The 19,901-nt window shown below is 38.7% G+C and overlaps 2 protein-coding genes across 3 annotated transcripts in view; one reads left to right on the top strand and one right to left on the bottom strand.

Annotated features, from left to right (window-relative positions):
* Positions 1–19,901, top strand: part of NAIP (NLR family apoptosis inhibitory protein) — a gene marked incomplete at both ends in the record, with an annotated part of 30,770 nt that overhangs the window by 8,701 nt on the left and 2,168 nt on the right. Inside the window, 11 exon segments of the mRNA XM_080677480.1 lie at positions 2,294–2,393; positions 8,970–9,051; positions 9,996–10,053; positions 10,282–10,578; positions 10,581–11,214; positions 11,439–12,402; positions 12,406–12,637; positions 15,370–15,534; positions 16,632–16,784; positions 17,112–17,198; positions 19,783–19,900. Coding sequence (XP_080533606.1) covers positions 2,294–2,393; positions 8,970–9,051; positions 9,996–10,053; positions 10,282–10,578; positions 10,581–11,214; positions 11,439–12,402; positions 12,406–12,637; positions 15,370–15,534; positions 16,632–16,784; positions 17,112–17,198; positions 19,783–19,900 — 2,890 coding nt within the window.
* SMN2 (survival of motor neuron 2, centromeric) overlaps positions 1,093–19,901 on the bottom strand; it is a gene marked incomplete at its 5' end in the record, with an annotated part of 51,737 nt that continues 32,928 nt past the window's right edge. For both annotated transcript variants that reach the window (XM_080679787.1, XM_080679789.1), the window contains one exon: positions 1,093–3,427. The remainder of the gene's footprint in view (positions 3,428–19,901) is intronic.

The raw sequence follows: 19,901 nt of genomic DNA, 5'->3' as shown, positions 1-19,901 counted from the left end.
GAAAGCTGCTCCCAGTTTTCTACAACTAACTTAGGTAGAGAAGCTCCAAACTGAAACCTTAAGAACTCGACTAACAATGAATACAAGTACATGTATCCTCCGCTTTTCAAAAGTTAGTTTTATGCCACTTTGTTTTTATGAAAGATATATACATGAGTAAAGGCAGACCTTGGAGATACTGCAGGTTCAGTTCCAGACCACTGCAATAAAGCAACTATCACAATATGGGAATCATAATCCATTTGCTGATGGAGGGTATTGCCTTCCATTTGCAAAAAATGTAATATCTGTGAAGCACATGACAGCAAAGCACAATAAAACTGTCACATGACCCTTCTGCTTCTACCTCTTTAACCAGAACTTAGTATGGCCAGACTAGCTATAAGAGAAGTGAAAAATCAAGCAATACTTTTTGTTGTTGTTAATCCTCACCTGAGGATGTTTTTTCCCCAATGATTTTTAGAGAGCGTGAAAAGGAGGGAGGGAGAGAACGAGAGAAATAGAGATACATCGATTGGTTGCCTCCCAGATATACCTGGATCAGGACTGGGGATTGAACCTGCAACCTGCAACCTGCAACCGAGGTACGTACATGTCCTTGACCGGAATTGAACCCAGGACCCTTCAGTCTGCGGGTGGACGCTCTATCCACTGAGCCAAACCGGTTAGGGTCATAGCATTCTCTTCAGCTTCTGGTCATCAGGAAGTTCCCCTCTGTAATCCACAACTAGTAGGCTGGTTCCCTTCAGCTAACTGCCTGAGGTACAGTAAGGATCAGAGAAAGGATATTGTGCCCTGCCTTGGCCCTTGCTGGCCTTCAGACCAGACACACAAGTTGAGTTACAGTGGAGGTCCATGCAGATCTTTTACTGAGAGGTCAAATAGATGTCACAAATATCACACAGCAGTGCAGAGCAGGGGAATATAGCGATCACTTTATTTATATTTTTTAAAATATATTTTATTGGTTTTTTACAGAGAGGAAGGGAGAGGGATAGAGTTAGAAATATCGATGAGAGAGAAACATCCATCAGCTGCCTCCTACACACCTCCTACTGGGGATGCGCCCGCAACCAAGGTACATGCCCTTGACCAGAATCGAACCTGGGATCCTTCAGTCCACAGGCCAGGCTGACGCTCTATCCACTGAGCCAAACCAGTTAGGTCACTTTAACAAAAATATTCCATGGTATAAAATGATCTTTTTTTTTTTTAATATATTTTATTGATATTTTACAGAGAGGAAGGGAGAGGGATAGAGAGCTAGAAACATCGATGAGAGAAACATCGATCAGCTGCCTCCTGCACACCTCCCACTGGGGATGTGCCCACAACTAAGGTACATGCCCTTGATCGGAATCGAACCTGGGACCCTTCAGTCCGCAGGCCGACGCTCTATCCACTGAGCCAAACCGGTTTCGGCTAAAATGATCTTAATATCTCACAAGCTAAAGCATTTGGAATGGCAGTGTCCCTACTCTCTCTATTCTGTCTTCCTCTTGCCAGCCTCCTTCAAATACCCTCTGTCCAGTGTCTTCATCCTCTTCCTTTCGAACCTCCACCTCTCCCCACAGATCCTAATCATCTGACCCTCTGAGAGTCTTGCAAACTCTAGGACCTCATATTTTCATGCAGACACAAAGGGAGGTTCTCCTCTGCCCTAGCTTTGCCATGCCTACAGAGGTCCAAGAGTGGAAGATGATAGATGTTCCATTTCTACTTCAATCCTTTGGTAGATTCAAATGCTAGTTTCCTTCCTAAGAAATATAGTCTCACAAGGAGACTTGATCCTACTTCTAGTGGAATAAACCTGGCAATAACGTAGTAATAGGCATTTGATGCCTCATGAACTCACACAGGGCTGCAAAATTTGCTCATATTTTTTCCCCATGAGCTCCATATGTATTCTCTCTGATTTAATCACAATATAGAGTGCCTAATAAGTGCTAGGCACTCTTCAAGTCCATGAGATTCATTGGGGAGCAAAACAGACAAAATTTTTTTTCCTTCATGGAGCTTGAATGCGCACACTGATTTGCACATCTCCTGCTCCATAGGAGGATGGGACAGGGAAAGGGTGTTCATCAAAGTGCATGGTACATAGAAGCATCCATGACTATTTGCTCATTACGCCTTTGGTCCTGTATAGAATATTGCTCCAAATTGTGACTTTGTCACAAAATCTGATTGGAAATGCAAGTAGGGTTTTGCTAATAAAGGCCTGGTAGTTATTACCTGTGTCAGTTGAGAAATACACATGCCAGTTACACTGATTGAATTTCCTTGCATCTAGGTATAGAGGACACCGTCCAGTGTTTTTCCTGTGGAGGATGTATGAACAACTGGGTGGAAGGTGATGACCCATTAGGAGATCATTCCAAATATTTTCCTGAGTGAGTGGAATGCTTAGTGTCTGTGAATTTGGATATACTTTAAAACAATTTGTCCCTCGTTTTTTTTTGCATTTTCTTATTAAATATTTGCTCAACCCTCTGATTCCTACTCTGAAGAATGAGTCTTCATCTCTTATCCCTTTGTTCTCATGACACCCTTTCCATTTAGCATTTCCTTTATTATAGTTATAGTATAGTTTTGGTGAGATCAATATTTTTACATTATATGTTTACTTATCATGATTGCATAAATGCTATGCAGAACTGAACCTGTCGTAAATTATTATTTTCCCTCTCTGTACAAGTTTTAATTTTTGTAAAAAGTAATAATTGTCTTGTTAGTAGTTTAATTTTTTGTTTTTTTTAATGAAATTCATACATTAACCACTTTAAAGTGCACAATCTAGTAGTATTTAGTACATTTACAATGTTGTGCAACCACTTCCTCTAATTCCATTTTCATTACCCCAAAAGAAAACTGTACCCATTAAGTAGTCACTCCCTACCTTCCCCACCCCATCCTACTCTAGCTCCTTAGAGCTACCAATATACTTTCTGTCTTTACAGATTTACTTATTCTGGATATTTTATATAAATGGAAACATACAGTATGACTTTTTGTGTCTGGCTTCTTTCACTTAGCATAATGTATTGAGGTTCATCCATGTTGTAGCATGTATCAGTACTTCTTTTTTTTTATGACAGAGTTATATATATTTCTCCATATCCTCACCAATACTTTTCTTTAACTATAGTATTTGCTTAGTTATTTTTTTTAATGTCTTGAGCACCAGTTTATCATCAAATTTACCCAAATGTTTAAATCTTCTCTCTAGTCATTCAGAACTATAAGATATTCCATCATTTCCATTTTCTTGAAGTTTCTCTCCAACATGAACTGCTTATCCTGTAGTCATCCTGGGATCCTAGGGATTCCTGTTGGCTTTCTCCTGTGTTGTAGCTCCTGTTTCCTGGATCTAATGTCATCTTCTTGGTTTATCCACTCATTTTGGTGGCGCACTCCTCCAAGTTCCCTGGAAAAGATTGCACAAGAGATACATGTTTCTAGCTTGTATATAATTCATATATCTGAATATATTCTCACATTTGTTTCATAGGTTAGCTGGGTATAGAATTCTAGGTTAGAAGTTGTCCTAATTTCAATTGTAAAGGCATTGCTACATTTTCGTATAGCTTCCAATGTTGCTATTGATTCTGATTCTTAATCCTTAGATTGCAAACCACATTTCCACCCCTTCTAGAAGCTTTTAGGATTTTCTGTTTATTTCTAGTGTTCTAAAATTTCATGAAGAAATGGCTATATTTTTTTTGTTTTGTTGTTTTTACATATATATATATATATATATATATATATATATATATATATATATTGATTGATTTCAGAGAGGAAGGGAGAGGGAGAGAGAGATAAAAACATCAGTGATAAGAGAAAATCATCGATTGCCTGCATCCTGCATGCTCCCCCACTAAGGATTGAGCCCACAACCCGGGCAAGTGCCCCAACCAGGAATTGAACCATGACCTCTCGATTCATACATAGGTTGATGCTCACCCACTGAGCCACTCCGGCTGAGTGAAACGGCTATTTCTTTAATATTTTTTTCTCTGTGAATGTTTAAAGTTTTTTGGCTTACTTATTTTTTGCTCACCAAACTCTCCATAAATGTTGAGTTGTAAGAAGAAATTAGTCGTTTTCACTTTGTACTTTGTAAGACTTTTTTTCCAGAAATAAGTATTAATACATACAGATCTTAAAACAAATACATTTAATTCTAAGATCCTAAAAAGGATACTGCTTTGAAGGAGTTTTGACAGAAGTAGTTGCTTTTTTTTCTTTCTTATGTGAGTTAGTATTTAGTAAATTGTTGAGAATCATAGGGACATTCCTCTTAATTTTTGGAAACATAAGCTAAGTATGCAGTCTACTTTTGTTCAGAACTTTTTTTCTGGAATCTATCAACTTCCTTTTGTGTGGTTTTTACTCTTCCTTTGCCTTCTTTTTTTTTTTAATTGAAGACTAGGATGCCTCCAAAGGAGTAACTAAAATATTTATGATTTGGAAGACAATAAGAAACCAATGTATTGACCATAGAAGTTAAGAAATTGAACATTACCAAATGCCTTAGAAGGCTACTGTATATCCACCCTCCCCAATTCCAATTATATCCTTGTTCCTCCAATCCAGAGTTAAACATGATCCTCAATTTTTGGTTAATTATTCATCTGCTTCTCTTTATGGTTTTACCCACTACATATGTCGCCTATTGACTTTTGCCTATTCTTGAAAATAGAAGCATACTGCATGGTTCTTCTGTGAATGACACATTTAGCTCCACATTGTTTTTCAGGCTCATTCTTAATTATGTATAGAGTTGTAGTCCACTTGTTTTCACCGCTATATAGTGTATTATTTCACAAGTATATAATTATCTGTTCCATTATTGGTTCAACATCTGGGTTGTCTGAGGGATGTTGCAAAGTCAAATAATGGTACTACGAACATTCTTGTGCATATTTCCCAATGCCCAGGAGCGGTTCTCTGGGACATATAACAAAATATGGAATTGCGCAGTCATAGAATTTGAACATATTTAACTTTACTAGAGTGTGAAAACTTTTTCAGAGTGGTTGTACTCATTTACTAGTACATTTACACTAGCGTAGATGAATTTTCCTTGGCCTGCTTCCTTACTAATTTGGTATTGTCCAAACTTAAATTTTTGACAATCTAAAAATTTTCATATTTTCCCATATAATTTCTATATTATTTTTCTTCAGAAGTGTGTATTATTATTCTTTGTCCTTTCATATTCAGAGAATATATGAACTGTCCCTCTTTACCCCTCATAGTATTCCTTATTCTTAAGTCTTTATCTGATATTAATATTATTTTATCACTCCCATTTTTCTATAATTAGTTTTTACATGATATCTTTTTTGAAATCATTTTACTTTTAATCTATGGCTTTATATTTAAAAGTGAATTTCTTGTAGTAAACATAGTTGGATCTTGTTTTTAACTCTGACAGTGGGAGTGTTTAGAACATGTACATTTGGCCCGGCAGGTATGGCTCAGTGGTTAAGCATCGACCTGTGGTAGGAGGTCACAGTTCAATTCTTGGTCAGGGCACATACCTGGGTTGTGGGCTCGATCTCAGTAGGGGGCGTGCAGGAGGCAGCCAATTCATGATACTCTCTCATCATTGATGTTTCTCTCTATTCCTCCTCCTTTCTTCTCTATGAAATCAATAAAAACATATTTTTTCAAAAGAACATATACTTTAATTATTGATATACAACATTTCTTGGAGTGCAGGTCTGCTGGATTCAAATATTATTTTGATATTTGCTTTCTGTTTATTACAACTCTCTGTTTCTTTTTCTTCTTTTCATGACTTTTCTGAGTTTGAGTATTTTTTTAGTGTTCCATTTTATCTTTATTATTGGTTTATTAGCTGTACATCTTTGTCTTTTTAGTGCCTGCTCTAGAATTTATAATGTGCGTGTTTAACATTATCAGTCATCTTTAGATATTATAACACTTGACAAATAATATATGAATTATGTAACAGCATATTTCTGTTTCTCCCCTCCTATCCTTTTGCTTTAATTATCATATACTAGAGGCCCGGTGCACGAAATTTGTGAACTGGGGGTGGGGGGGTGGGGGTGGTCCCTCAGCCCGGCCTGCATCCTCTCTATTCTAGGACCCCTCGGGGGATGTCTGACTGCCGGTTTAGGCCCAATAAACAGGCAATCGGACATCCCTCTCGCAATCTGGGACCACTGGCTCCTAACCACTCACCTGCCTGCCTGCTTAATCACCCCTAACTGCTTCTGCCTGCCTGTCTGGCCTCTAACTGCCCTCACCTACTGATCTGGTCACCCCTAACTGCCCTCCCCTGCCAGCCTGGTGGCCCCTAACTGCCCTCCCCTGCCGGCCTGGTCACCCCTAACCGCCTCTGCCTTGGCCCCCACCACTGTGGCTTTGTCTGGAAGGATGTCTGGAAAATGTCTGGTCTAATTAGCATATTACCCTTTTATTAGTATAGATTTTACTATCATCCATATTATAAATCTCACAGTATATTATTATACCTTTGCTTTAAACAATTACCTTTTAAATACATTTTAAAAAGAGAAAAAATGTCTTGCATATTTACCCACTTAGTTACCATCCCTGGCACTTTTCATTCTTTTGGGAGGACCAATTGGAATTTCTTCTGTTGTAATTTTCCTTTTAACTGAAGAACATCCTTTAACATTTCTTGGAATGCAAGTATGCTGGCAACTAACTGTATTGGCTTTGTTTGTATGAAAAAGTCTATCTTTTACTTTTCTTGATGAGTCTATCTGCATAGTGACCTTGGACAAAAACATTACAAGTCCTACTTGCTGTTTTCCTATTCCTATAGTCATCTCCAAGCCATCTAGGAAAATAAAAATGAGTCTCCTCTTGCTTTTTTTCCTGGTTTTCTGTGATTTTGCAGTATGAAAACAAGCCCAAGCCAGTTGGTTATTCCTAGTTTTCTCATTTACCTACTGACATTTGTAATTCTCACCTATCCAAGTTAATTATTTGGGGCAGAGCTCTTTAGAATTTTCTCCCTTGGCTCTTCAGGCAGACATGATACCTAAGTTTAGAGCAGGGATGGGGAACGTCCAACCCTCAAGCCATGTAAGGCCCACAAAATCATTTGATCTGGCCCTGCCAAGGCATTACGGGTGAGTTAATTGTTTGACCAAATATAATTTTTAAGTTGATAATTTTGTATGGCCCCGCAAATCTATATATATATATAAAGAGGTAATATGCTAATTGGTCCTAACGGTGTCCCAGTCATGACCAGTCAACAGGCTGCGCGCGCACAGGAGCTGGTGGGCGGGGATGGGCGCGGGGACTTGCGCCCCTAGCAGAGGCACACACAGGCCTGCCCAGCGCTAACATCACGCTGCCTGCGTGCGTCCCCGCCCAGCACTGAGGTGAAGCTTCCTGGCTGCATCCCTGGCCAGGGATGTGACCCTGCCTGCCTGTGTCCCCGGCCTAGAATGTGATGCTGCCTGCATGCGTCCCCGCCCAGTGGTGACGTGACACTGCCTGTGTGCGTCCCTGGCCTGGGACGTGGCGCTGCCTGCGTGTGTCCCTGCCCAGGGTTGAGGTGAAGCTGGTTAAAATATTTCCACTAATTAATTTCCTTTTAATGTGCATAAATTTTGTGCACCGGGCCACTAGTGATGTTATAAATACCAAAATGGCCTTTGGCAGTTAAAAGGTTCCCCATCTCTGGTTTAGAGAGTAATATGTCCCAGTTTCATGATGCTTGGCAAGTAGGTTTTAGAGAGTATGTTTGTGGCCATTCTTTAGTCTTCATACTGCTGGAAGTTTTAAAAACAAACCTTTTAAAAAAAATATATTTTTTATTGACTTCAGAGAAGAAGGGAGAGGGAGAACTAGAAACATCAATGATGAGACGTGCCTCCTGCACGTCCCCTACAGAGATTGAATCTGCAACTGGGCATGTGCCCTGACCAAGAATCAAACCTTGATCTCCTGGTTCATAGGTTGACGCTCAACCATTGAGCCATGCCAGCCAGGCTTTAAAAAAAAACCTTTTATTTGGGACTAATTTTAGATTTAGAGAAAAAATATAAAGATAATACAGAGTTCCTATATCCCCACACCCAGTTTTCCCTAATACTAATATATATTACATTACCACGGTACATTTGTCAAAATTAAGAAACCAACATTGATACATTACTATCAACTCTAGACTTTATTTGGATGTAACCAGTTTTTCTACTCTCTTTTATTCTTTGTTTCAGAATCCATAAAGTTTTCTTCTCTATTTTTTAAAAAAATAATTATTTTTATTGATTTGAGAAAGGGCGAGAGACACACACAGAGAGAGAAACATCAATCAGCTGCATCTGGCATGTGCCCGGACTGGGAATCGTACCCATAGCCTCATATGTGCCCTAACCGGGATTAGAACCCACAATCTTTTGGTGTACAGGATGATACTCCAATCAACTGAGCTACACCAGCCAAAAATCTCTATTTTTTATTTTTTAGGTTCATTTTAGTTGGTTTCATGTTTGAGTGTTATCCCCACCATTACTTTACAAAGAACTTACATTTCTATTGCTGACAGCTACAGTCTGAATGTCTTGCTTGATGACACTGACAGAACAAATCACTAGAAATGTCAATTTTATATTAAATTTTTCCCATTAAAACTCTAGTAGTATTTTTAAAAACCTGATGCAACCCTGACCGGTTTGGCTCAGTGGATAGAGCGTCGGCCTGCAGACTAAAGGGTCCTGGGTTCGATTCCAGTCAAGGGCATGTACCTTGGTTGCGAGCACATCCCTAGTGGGGGGTGTGCAGGAGGCAGCTGATCTCTCATTGATGTTTCTAACTCTCTATCCCTCTCCCTTCCTCTTTGTAAAAAATCAATAAAATATATATAAAAAAATAAAATAAAATAAAAACCTGATGCAAAGACTTACTTGCCTACAACTAATTTTATAACTTTCAACTTTTGTGCTTAGTTGTCCATTTCTCCAAAATCTGAAGGCCTCTGTAGAAGTGATTCCAGACCTACAGAGCCATGATGAGCTTTCTGAATTTACGGTAATGAACACCACCATCTTGTTTATTTTAGCAGTACATGGTTGAAAACTGTTTTTGAACAGGAATTGCTTATCCTAAATAAGTAAATAAATAAATTTGACAAATATCTATTAAGCATCTATGATGTGTTAGGTACGGATGGGAATACTACAGTAAACAAGATATAATACCTCGCTTCATTAAATGTAGAGTCAATCCCTTCTACTTTGGGGCCCAGACTCTTTTAGACTCAGAGGTGCTCAGATCCAGGCAATCTTCACTTGGAGGACAATAAGGTCTGACTTGCTACTTGGCCATTCTCAGGGATGGAAAGATATTCCTTTTACAAAAGCAAATGACCAACAAAATCATAAACCCAAATAATAGGTTGACCCCTTTAAATGGGTCATAGTTCTCTAGGATATAAGCCATTATCAATTTCACACACACACACCTACACACCTTATTTGAGGCTGTATGTTAGGTATATTAGGTGTGTCACCGCACAGAAATAAAAAGTAACTGGCTATTCATTTGATTTAAGTTTATATTTGTTAGCTGAAAAATGAAATTGAAGAAAAAAGCTTGAGGATATTTAAATGGCTTACTTTTTAAGGAAGAAACATAACCTTCCTACACTGCAGGTATATAATATTAAACATGTTAATAACTTAGGTCAATAGCTGTATCTCATGATTTTTGGAGGGTTGTCTTGCTCTAGATGCTATGATTCTGATTACCTGGACAGTAATCTCTCCTTGACTCACCCTTGTGTACCACTTAGGAGCGCACACTTGAGGGGTTTGCAGATCATGTATTGATCCATATTTATAGCATTCCTCTTTTCAACAGGCATAAATATTTGAGGGTGGGTTGTATTTCAGTGATGTTTGGTCCCCCATTGTAACATGATACCTCACCCTCTTATATAAATTTTTATTTAATAGAGGATTTTATTTTCAAAGGAAACCATAAGTGAAACCAACCTTGAAGATTCAGCAGCAGTTAGTTCTCTAGTGCCAGGTAAGGATTTTAAAATAGCTCATGGGATTATATACAGGGTTGCCCCCCCAAATAATAAGGGTAGTGTTTATTAAAATACATTTCATTTTCAAAATGTAATAGAAATCAGCTGTTAACGTGTGTGTATACATTGTTTGGAATTCCCTGTATATGTGTACATATAATTATATGTAGGGGATTTTAAAAGAGAGAGGGTTTGTATTTGTGCCTTCTTTCTTCTTTCCACAGAGACAGCCCAGAGTGAAGCCCAGTGGTTTGGGGAAGCAAAAAGCCTGAACCAGCAACTGAAAGAAGCCTACACCGATGCCAGTTTCCGCCGCATGTGTATGCTTGAGGTCTCTTCCAGTCTGGCCACTGACCACTTGCTGAGTTGTGATCTGTCCCTTGCTTCAAAACACATCAGCACTCCTGTGCAAAAGCCTGTACTGTTGTCTGATGTCTTTGCCAACTTGAACTCTGTCATGTGTGTGGAGGGTGAAGCTGGTAGTGGAAAGACAGTCCTCCTGAAGAAAATAGCTCTTCTATGGCATCAGGATGCTGTCCCTTGTTAAACAGGTTCCAGCTGGTCTTCTATCTCTCCCTAAGCTCTACCAGACTGGACCAAGGGCTGGCCAACATCATTTGTGACCAACTCCTAGAGACAGAAGGATCTGTTACTGAGATGTGCCTAAGGAACATCATGCACCAATTAAAGAATCAGGTGTTATTCCTTTTGGATGACTACAAAGAAATGTGCTCAGTCCCTCAAGTCATACAAAAACTGATTCAAAAGAACCACTCATCAAGGACCTGTTTATTGATTGCCGTCCGCACAAACAGAACCAGGGACATCCGACAATACCTACATAGGATTCTAGAGATCAAAGCGTTTCCCTTCTATAATACTGTCTACATATTACGGAAGTTTTTTCCTCATGATTTGATCCGTCTGCGAAAGTTTATAATTCACTTTAAAGTAAATGCAAATTTGCAAGCAATTCAGAAAACTCCTCTTTTTGTAGCAGCAGTTTGTGCTCATTGGTTTCGAAGCCCTTTCGACCAGTCCTATGATGATGTGGCTGTTTTCAAGTCTTACATGGAATGCCTTTCCTTAAAGCACAAAACTTCAGCTGAACGTCTCAAAGCAACTGTGTCCTCCTGTGGTGAGCTGGCCTTGAAAGGGTTTTTCTCTTCTTTTTTTTTTTTTTTTTAATATATTTTATTGATATTTCGCAGAGAGGAAGGGAGAGGGATAGAAAGCTAGAAACATCGATGAGAGAGAAACATCGATCAGCTGCCTCCTGCACACCTCCCACTGGGGATGTGCCCGCAACCAAGGTACATGCCCTTGACCGGAATCGAACCCGGGACCTTTCAGTCCGCAGGCCGACGCTCTATCCACTGAGCCAAACCGGTTTCGGCGGGTTTTTCTCTTCTTGCTTTGAGTTTAGTGATGATGACCTTGTAGAAGCAGGAGCTGATGAAGATGAAGACCTAACCATGTGCCTAATGAGTAAATTCACAGCCCAGAGACTGAAACCAGTCTATCAGTTTTTAGATCCTGCATTCCAAGAATTTCTTGCTGGGATGAGGCTGATTGTACTACTGGATTCCAATAGGCAAGAAGATCAAGACTTGGGACTTTATTATTTGAAACAAATCCACTCGCCCATGATGACTATAAGTCCCTGTAACAATTTTTTGATGTATGTCTCCTGCTACCCTTCAACAAAGGCAGGGCCAAAAATTGTATCTCATTTGCTTCATTTGTTGGACAACAAAGAGTCATTGGAGAATATATCTGAAAAAGACAATCTGAAGCACCATCCGGAAGTTTTGGAGACAGTGCTCATGTTTAGGTCATTGTGGAAATTATCTCCAGAAGACTACTTTTCACTTGTTTCAAAACATTTACTGACTCTTGCCATAAAAATTGCTTATCAAAGCAACACTGTTGAAGCATGTTCTCCATTTATTTTACAATTCCTTCAAGGGAGGACCCTGACTTTGGATATGCTTAAGTTACAGTATTTTTTTGACCATCCAGAAAGCCTCCTATTGTTGAGGAGCATCCAAGTCTCCATAAGTGGAAACATGAAAATCGTGTCACCTATACCAGATATTTCATTTCTGGAGAGATGTTGGGACAAATCACAGGCACCAGCTATACATCAGGATTGTGCTTCTGTCTTTGAAGATATGATGGAATGGGCGCGGGATGTAGTTGAAAAACAGAAAGACATATTGAGAGTTATGAATATGAGGGTCAAAGCACCACCAGACATCAGCACTGGCTATTGGAAACTTTCTCCAAAGCAGCACAAGATTCCCCTTCTGGAAGTCCACGTGACTGATATGGATGGTGTGGACTAAGAGATGCTCAGGATTCTAATGGCAATTTTCTCAGCTTCACAACGCATTGAACTTCACTTAAAGGGAAGCAGGGGCTTTATTGAAAGCCTTTGCCCAGCTCTTGAGCAGTATAAGGCTTCTTTCACCAAGTGCTCCCTAAATGAATCTGAGCTAAATGCAGTAGAACAGGAATTGCTTCTCAACCTGCCTTCGCTGGAATCCCTCGAAGTCTCAGAAACAACCCAGATACCAGATATATATATATATATATATATATATATATAATCTGAATATATTTTAGCTGGCTATTCTGATAGTAATTTTATTTGCTTACTCTTGGTTTTAGGTGGACAAAACTTGTGAAAGCGTGAGACCATAAATGCTTGCTGATAGAATAGATATAAAATAAACCTTCAGTAATTTATTTTTGTCAGTAGTATGAATTAGTGAAAGGCTTCTAAATAGAATGTTTTTCAAACAGATAAAAATTAATGAAAATTAACTAATTTCAAACAACTCAGATAAAAATATTAAGTAAATAAGCAGACACAAATTACTTATTAGTAAAATAATGATCTGTATGTAAAGATGATGCTTGAGGATTACCCTCACCCTATCTGCCAAATGGAAAGAAGGGCTTACACTGTACTGTCTGGAAAATAAATGGGAAATAATATCTCCCACTTATTTGTGTTTCCTTTCACTGCTTTAAGTAATGTTTGCAAGTTTTCAGTGTAGGCTTCCTGTTTCTTTCATTAAATTTATTCCTAGGTACTTGTGTAAATAATATTTAAATTTTTTTCCATTTTCTACTTTTTGCTCTTGTGGCTTTGGTTTTTCAACAGTTTGTTATATGTCTAGGTGTGCTTTGCTTTGTGTTATTTCTTCTGGCTATTGTAAGTCATGTTGCTGTGAATATGGGTGTACATATATCTCTTTGAGACCATGCTTTCAATTCCTTCAGATATAGACTCAGAAATGGAATTGCTGCATCATATTAATAGTAATTTTGTTTTTGTTTGTTAATCTTCATCACAGATTATTTTTTTCATTGAGTTTTACAGAGTGGGATGGGGAAACAGAGAGAAACATCCACGTGAGAGAGACACATCAACTGGTTGCCTCCTGCACACACCCTGACCAGGGCTGGGGATTGAGCCTGCAACTAAGGTTCGTTCCCTTCACCTGAACAGAACCCGGGACCCTTCAATCATGGACCGATGCTCCAACAACTGACTCAAACCGGCTAAGGCAAATAGTAATTTTACTTAATTTTTGAGAAATCTCCAAATCTCTTAATTTTCCAGAGTGGTTGCACCATTTTTATTTTATTTTTTAAAATATATTTTTATTAATTTCAGAGAGGAAGTGAGAGGGAGAGATAGAAACATCAATGATGAGAGAATCATTGATTAGCTGCCTCCTGCATGCTCCCTACTGGGGATTGACCTGCAATCTGGGCATGTGCCCTGACCAGGAATCGAACTGTAACTTCCTGGTTTATAGGTCGACACTCAACCACTGAGCCACACTGGCCAGACATGGCTGCACCATTTTACATTTCCATGAGCAATGTGCAGGGCAGGGCATGAAGGGTGGTAGCTCCAATTTCTCCACATCCTCATCAAAACATTTTTTTCATTATAAAGGCATCCTAGTAGGTGTGAAGAGGTATTTCATTGTGGTTTTGATTTTCATTTCCCTAATGACTAATGGTTTGTGCATATTTTCATGTGCTTATTTATTGGCTGCTTGTGTCTTTTTTGAGAAGACATGTCTAGTAAGTCCTTTGCCCATTTTTCAATTGTATTGCCTTTTAGTTTTGAGTTGTAGTTCTTTGTATATTCTGGATATTAAATCCTTATTGGACGTAAGGTTTGAAAATATTTTCCCTTATACTGTAGAGGTTGTCTTTTCAATGTCTCAATGATGTCCTTCGAGCACCGTTTTAAATTTTTATTAACTCCAATTGCTAGTGCTTTTAGAAGCATATCTAAGAATCCACTGTTTCCTTCTAAGAGTTGTATAGTTTAGTTTTTATATTTAGGTTGTTGATCCACTTTGAGTTAATTTTGTATATGGAGCCAGAAGGTAGGGAGTCCAACTTCATTCTTTTGCATGTGGAAATCCAGTTGTATTCGTTGAGACGAGGTCTTATTTTTGTGAATCCGGACAGTAGCACAAGGCTTCCCACACAGTAATCAATAAGTGCTGCATAAAGCAGTATCTTCATATACTTTCTAGAAAATAATGTTTTATGGTATTGATACCACTGTAATTAGCTAGTTATAAAAAATTGGAAAGGAGCAAAGAGAAGACCAGACATTATAGGCATGTTCCCTAAAAAACACTGGGGAGAGATCCAACAAAGGGAAGATAGACGCATGCCCAGTAAAGTTGGGATGACAGAGGGAAGGGGCTTGTCTGTCAGTCACACCTGGGGAGAGAGATGGTTGGCCAGAATGGGTGTGGCCACTGTAAGTGCTTGGAAATTTGGGATATTTAACCCCCTGAATAAAGGAATTCACTGTTTTGGTTCCTCTTGGCACACTTGGCTTAGGCTTGGCTTCCTGGCATTCTCCCAAGTGGCCCACAGACCCCCCCACACAATGGACTAACAAACTACTGGACTGCAGCTAGCCTAATGGCTGTATTGGACTCAGCTGCAACATGAAACTATAATTCTGGATACTGGCTCTGATTTTAGCCCTACTGAAACCCCAGCTATACTTCTATGAGTGAAATGGGACTTTGGAAACTCAGGGATATAATTCCTCGGAAATGAAGTTTTCTGCCATATTGCATCCTCCTGTGCGAGTTTCAGAAAATTCCGTTTCTTGGCATATGGCAAGGACCCCACTCCCATTAGCAAGGGAGTGAGAAAAGTTTTCATGTGAAAATAGTGTGATGAATCAAAATGAGTTTCAAATTTGCCACTCTGGAATTCTTTACATAAATAACGGGAAACTGTGTGCTGCTTTCTAGATCAACTCTTTCCTAATTTGGACAAGTTCCCATGTCTGAAAGAATTGTCTGTGAATATGGACACAAAAAATGTTTTTCCAGTTATTCCTGAAGAATTCCTAAATCTCCACCACATGGAGAAATTATTGATCAAAATTTCCACTGAGAATGGTCCTTCCAAAATAGGTAAGTATGGCACATTGATTTACTTGTTTTTACATCACTTGGTAGAGCTACTTGGCCAATGATTCATTCAAGAGCAAAAGATGCTATGGACCTGTGGGTAAAGCCTGTATCCATGGTAAATTGGGGGAATAGCACTTTCTCATTAAAAGAGCAAAGAGCTATTTGTAATTATTGAGCCCTTACTACATGCTAGGAAATTATTACAAGCACTTTACAAGTATTAGCTCATTTAACCTTCATATCCATTCAAGAGGTAAGATACTGCTATTCTCATTTTACAGCTGGGAAATTGAGGTATAAAGAGGTAATTGCTCAAGGTCACCCCAACTAAGGAAATGGTAGCCTGTGATTCAAACACAGGAATTCTAACTACTACCAAGGCTGAGCTTTAACCACTAATATACTGTCTCTCCAAAATAATTTGTAGAGTTCTTTTATTTTGTTTTAAAGTTACAAATACCTGCCAAATTAGGTGGAAGGAAATATGCTGATTGGTAGCAATTGGAAGCATTTCCCTGTTTTTCTCACCAGCCTATGTTCATGGTTAATGGACATGTGCAACCACCTTTCTTAAATACATCATTTAGCAAAATGACTTAGGCATCATCAATTCCTTAGTTCAGTAAAGACTGAACACTAAGGATTGAGGAAATGTAAATCTCTATGGAACTGACATGCAAAAGAATTCACTGAACTGGAAGAAGTTATTTTCTTAAATCTGTTAGCAATTTTCACATCAAATTTAGATTTTGTTTCAGAGTTGTCATTGCTTTTGTTTCTTCGTATAGTATTCCTATTGTGTAAATGTCATGTGCACACTTAGAAGCATTAAGTGTTAAAACTGAAGGTGACTTTACTGAGTCAATGACCTTCTTTTACAGAAAACTGATCCCTAGAGAGGCTCAGTTCAAGTTCACATAGCTTACTAGTTAATTGCAGAACCTGAACCTAAGCCAAAGCGGCTTGATTCGTGGATCATTACATCGTGGCGCTTTGTTTTTATTCAAGATTGTTGAACCAAAATCACAAATTATGTGGCTAATCCTGATAGAAATTTGCAATCTTCCCTAATTTCTTAAATCCTTGATATTTTACAGTTAAATTAATTGAGAATTCTCCAAACCTTAATGTTTTCCATCTGCAATGTAATTTCTTTTCGGATTTTGAGTCTCTCATGACTGTACTCGCTTCCTGCAAGAAACTCAAAGAAATTAAGTTTTCTGGAGCATTTTTTAAACCCATCCCATTTGGTAAGAGCTACAATTTTAAAATTTTGGTTTAAGGCACTTTTAAAAAATAGGCACATTTTAAATGTGCAACTGATGCCAAATTGATGTAATAGATATATGATCTTAAATGAGTTATCAAATAAGTTGTATGTTTCTAAAAGTTTAAATATTTCTAGTTATCAGAATTATTTCCTGCACAAAGACTTACCTATTTAAATAGTCATACTAATTAATTCTATCTGAATTACTGTATTATTTTCTATCACTTTAAAAATATTCTTTAATCACATTACTTTTTGGTATACGAGTTGTAACTGACATAACTAGATTTTTATTTTCCTTTTATAGTCACCATTCTGACAAATTTTATTTCTCTGAAGATATTAAATCTTGAATTACAAGAATTTCCAGATAAGGAAACATCTGAAAAATTTGGTATGTGTACAAAACAGTGCCTTTTACTTATTCTCTTCCCCTCAAATCCTTCCATCTATTTTGCATTAGCTACAACAAAGCATGATATGTATTAACTACCCTAGCTAATTAGGAGGGAGGGACAGGGCTGCTCAACTTTTACCCTCACATGCCTTGATTATTCTCAGAGTGCCTTATGGGTCATCATACCACTATGCAATTTCATTGGCAGGTACCCGTTCCAAACATGTTAAGTCTGTGTTGTTTTAAGTTTCTGGGATATAGATAAAACTATCTTTTAAGGTTCAGAAAACTCAAAATGTGAAAACCCAGATTTAACAAAATGACTAGCAATAAAAAGAGCTTAAGTACTTTTACATTTTTTTTGTGTGTGTGTGATTACAAAAGTATTGTATGCTGATTGGGAAAAAACAAACTGAGGCATATTAACAATTTTAAGTTTATTTAAGTAAAAATGGATTTGAATCAGGGAACATCCTGTTCAGCAGACAGAAAGGAGCTCTGAGGAGCGACACAGAATGACTTTTATAGGTAGAAGGGAGCAGGAACAAGGAAGTTATATCAGGTGAAAAAGTTGGTTGGTGATTGCAAGGATAATTTCCTTTAGGGGATGGCAGAGTTCTAAAGGCTGATAACCTAACTAGTGCTGCTCAGATGATTCCTGATTACCTGGTTTAAGATTCCATTTCTGGGAGAGCTGAAAGTCAAAGTCTTGGTTTGGTGACATGGGACTTAGCATAAGCAACTCTATTTGGGGATTATGTCTTATTTTTAACTCAGGAAAACATAAGGTGGGTCAGTAGAGATATGGAGTGTTGAACAGTTAGTCCCTTTTAAACTTTAGCAAACTTTAGCGTGCTTAAGGATCACTTGGATCTCCTCCTCCTCTTTTCTTCCTTTGGAGGCAGCCGTGTGGGGAGGGGAAGAGCAGGAGGGCTGAAAGGGGCAGAGGAAGGATCAGGGGTCAAGGAAGTGCCTGGTATATACCACAGGTTGATTAAACAAATATGCTGAGTATAATGAGAGCCAAGTTTCCTCACTGAGAAGGAATTTATAAATATTGAAAGGGTAGGTTAGAAAGAACTTGAGGTATTAAATTAGAATTGGAAATATTGATGTGAACTCACGGTGTTTTTTTAAAAAGTGTTTTTATTGATTTTAAAGAGAGAGGAAGCGAGAGGGAGAGCTAGAAACATTGATGGGAGAGAATCATTGATCATGTCTCCTGCACACCCCACACTGGGGATTGAGCCTGCAACTCAAGCATGTGCCCTGATTGGGAATTGAACCGGTGACCTCTTGGTTCATAAGTCCACACTCAACCACTGAGCCGCACCGCCTGGGCTGAACTCATAGTTTTAACCTATTCACATAAACAGATCAATGTACACACAGATATAGATATACATTTACCTATATATTTCTATACACAAACACACATTTATATTTCTAAGTTCAGTCAACTGAGACACTAGAAAATACCTTAATAGCAATGAGCACAACAGATGCCCAAATCTTGACTACTTCTAAATATTGGCTTCCCAAAAAAGAACACAAGTTCTTATAGAAATGGCTTAAGAACTGAGACAGAGAAAGCAAAAGGCTGGGACGTTGTTTTTTTTTTTAAATCCTCACCTGAGGATATGCTTTTCATTGATTTTAAGAGAGGAAGAGAAACATCAATGTGAGTAACATTGATTGGTTGCCTCCTGTACACACCCCAACCGGGGATCAAACCCGCAACCCAGGTATAGGCCCTGACTGGGAATCAAACTCCCAACCTTTCAGTGTACGGGGACAACACTCCAACCAACTGAGCCATCTGACCAGGGCCTGGGACATTGTTTTAAGGTAGAAAGTGTTCAAAACATCTCCAGGTGTGACGCCTCAGAAGTAGAGAACTTTTTAGGGGTCAAGTAATCTACTGTACCATGTTAAGGATGGAATCAAAGTGAAAAGGAAAGATAGAGTGGTGGATTGTGAGACTTTAGTGCTGTGAGGCAGAGGGAAAAATCACTGAGATAATAGCAGGAGGTGGGATTGAAAGGAAGGGGGCGGAAGGCCTTCAGGAGCTAGGAGAGTATCCAGGATGCCAGAAGTAGCTTTAGTCTAAAAGAGGGAATGGATATGTGATAGGTATTCTGCACTTAAATGCAGGAAAGACTGGGGAGGGTGAAAAAATGGTTGTCTGGAAGTAGCAATGAAGACCAAGGTGGCCCTAGCTGGTTTTGCTAGGTGGATAGAGCATCGGCCTGTGGATTGAAGGGTCCCAGGTTCTATTCTGGTCAAGGGCACATGCTCGGGTTGCGGGCTCGATCCCCAGTAGGGGTCATGTAGGAGGCAGTGGATCAATGATTCCCTCTCATTGATGTTTCTATCTCTCTCTCCCTCTCCCTTATCTGAAATCAATAAAAAGTATTTTTTTTTTAAAAAAAGATCAAGGTGTAGGCTGACCCCTTTCTCTTGTCCTTGAAGAGGAAGAGGAACAGTCTCTATGCTACATGGGGCCTCCTGGACTGTGCATGATTTTGAGGCTAGAGACCATGAAAAAGCTTTTTTTTTTTTTCTTTTTGTCTTCTGATAGCCTACACTTTAGGTTCTCTTAGTAATCTGGAAGAATTGATCCTTCCTACTGGGGATGGAATTCATCAGGTGGCCAAACTAATCATCCAGCAGTGTCAGCATCTTCGATGTCTCCGAGTT

Source organism: Plecotus auritus (assembly GCF_963455305.1).
Source record: "Plecotus auritus genome assembly, chromosome: 7".
Classification (NCBI taxonomy): Eukaryota; Metazoa; Chordata; class Mammalia; order Chiroptera; family Vespertilionidae; genus Plecotus; species Plecotus auritus.
Note: the sequence above shows the minus strand (reverse complement) of the source record. Positions and strands in the feature narration are given on the sequence as shown.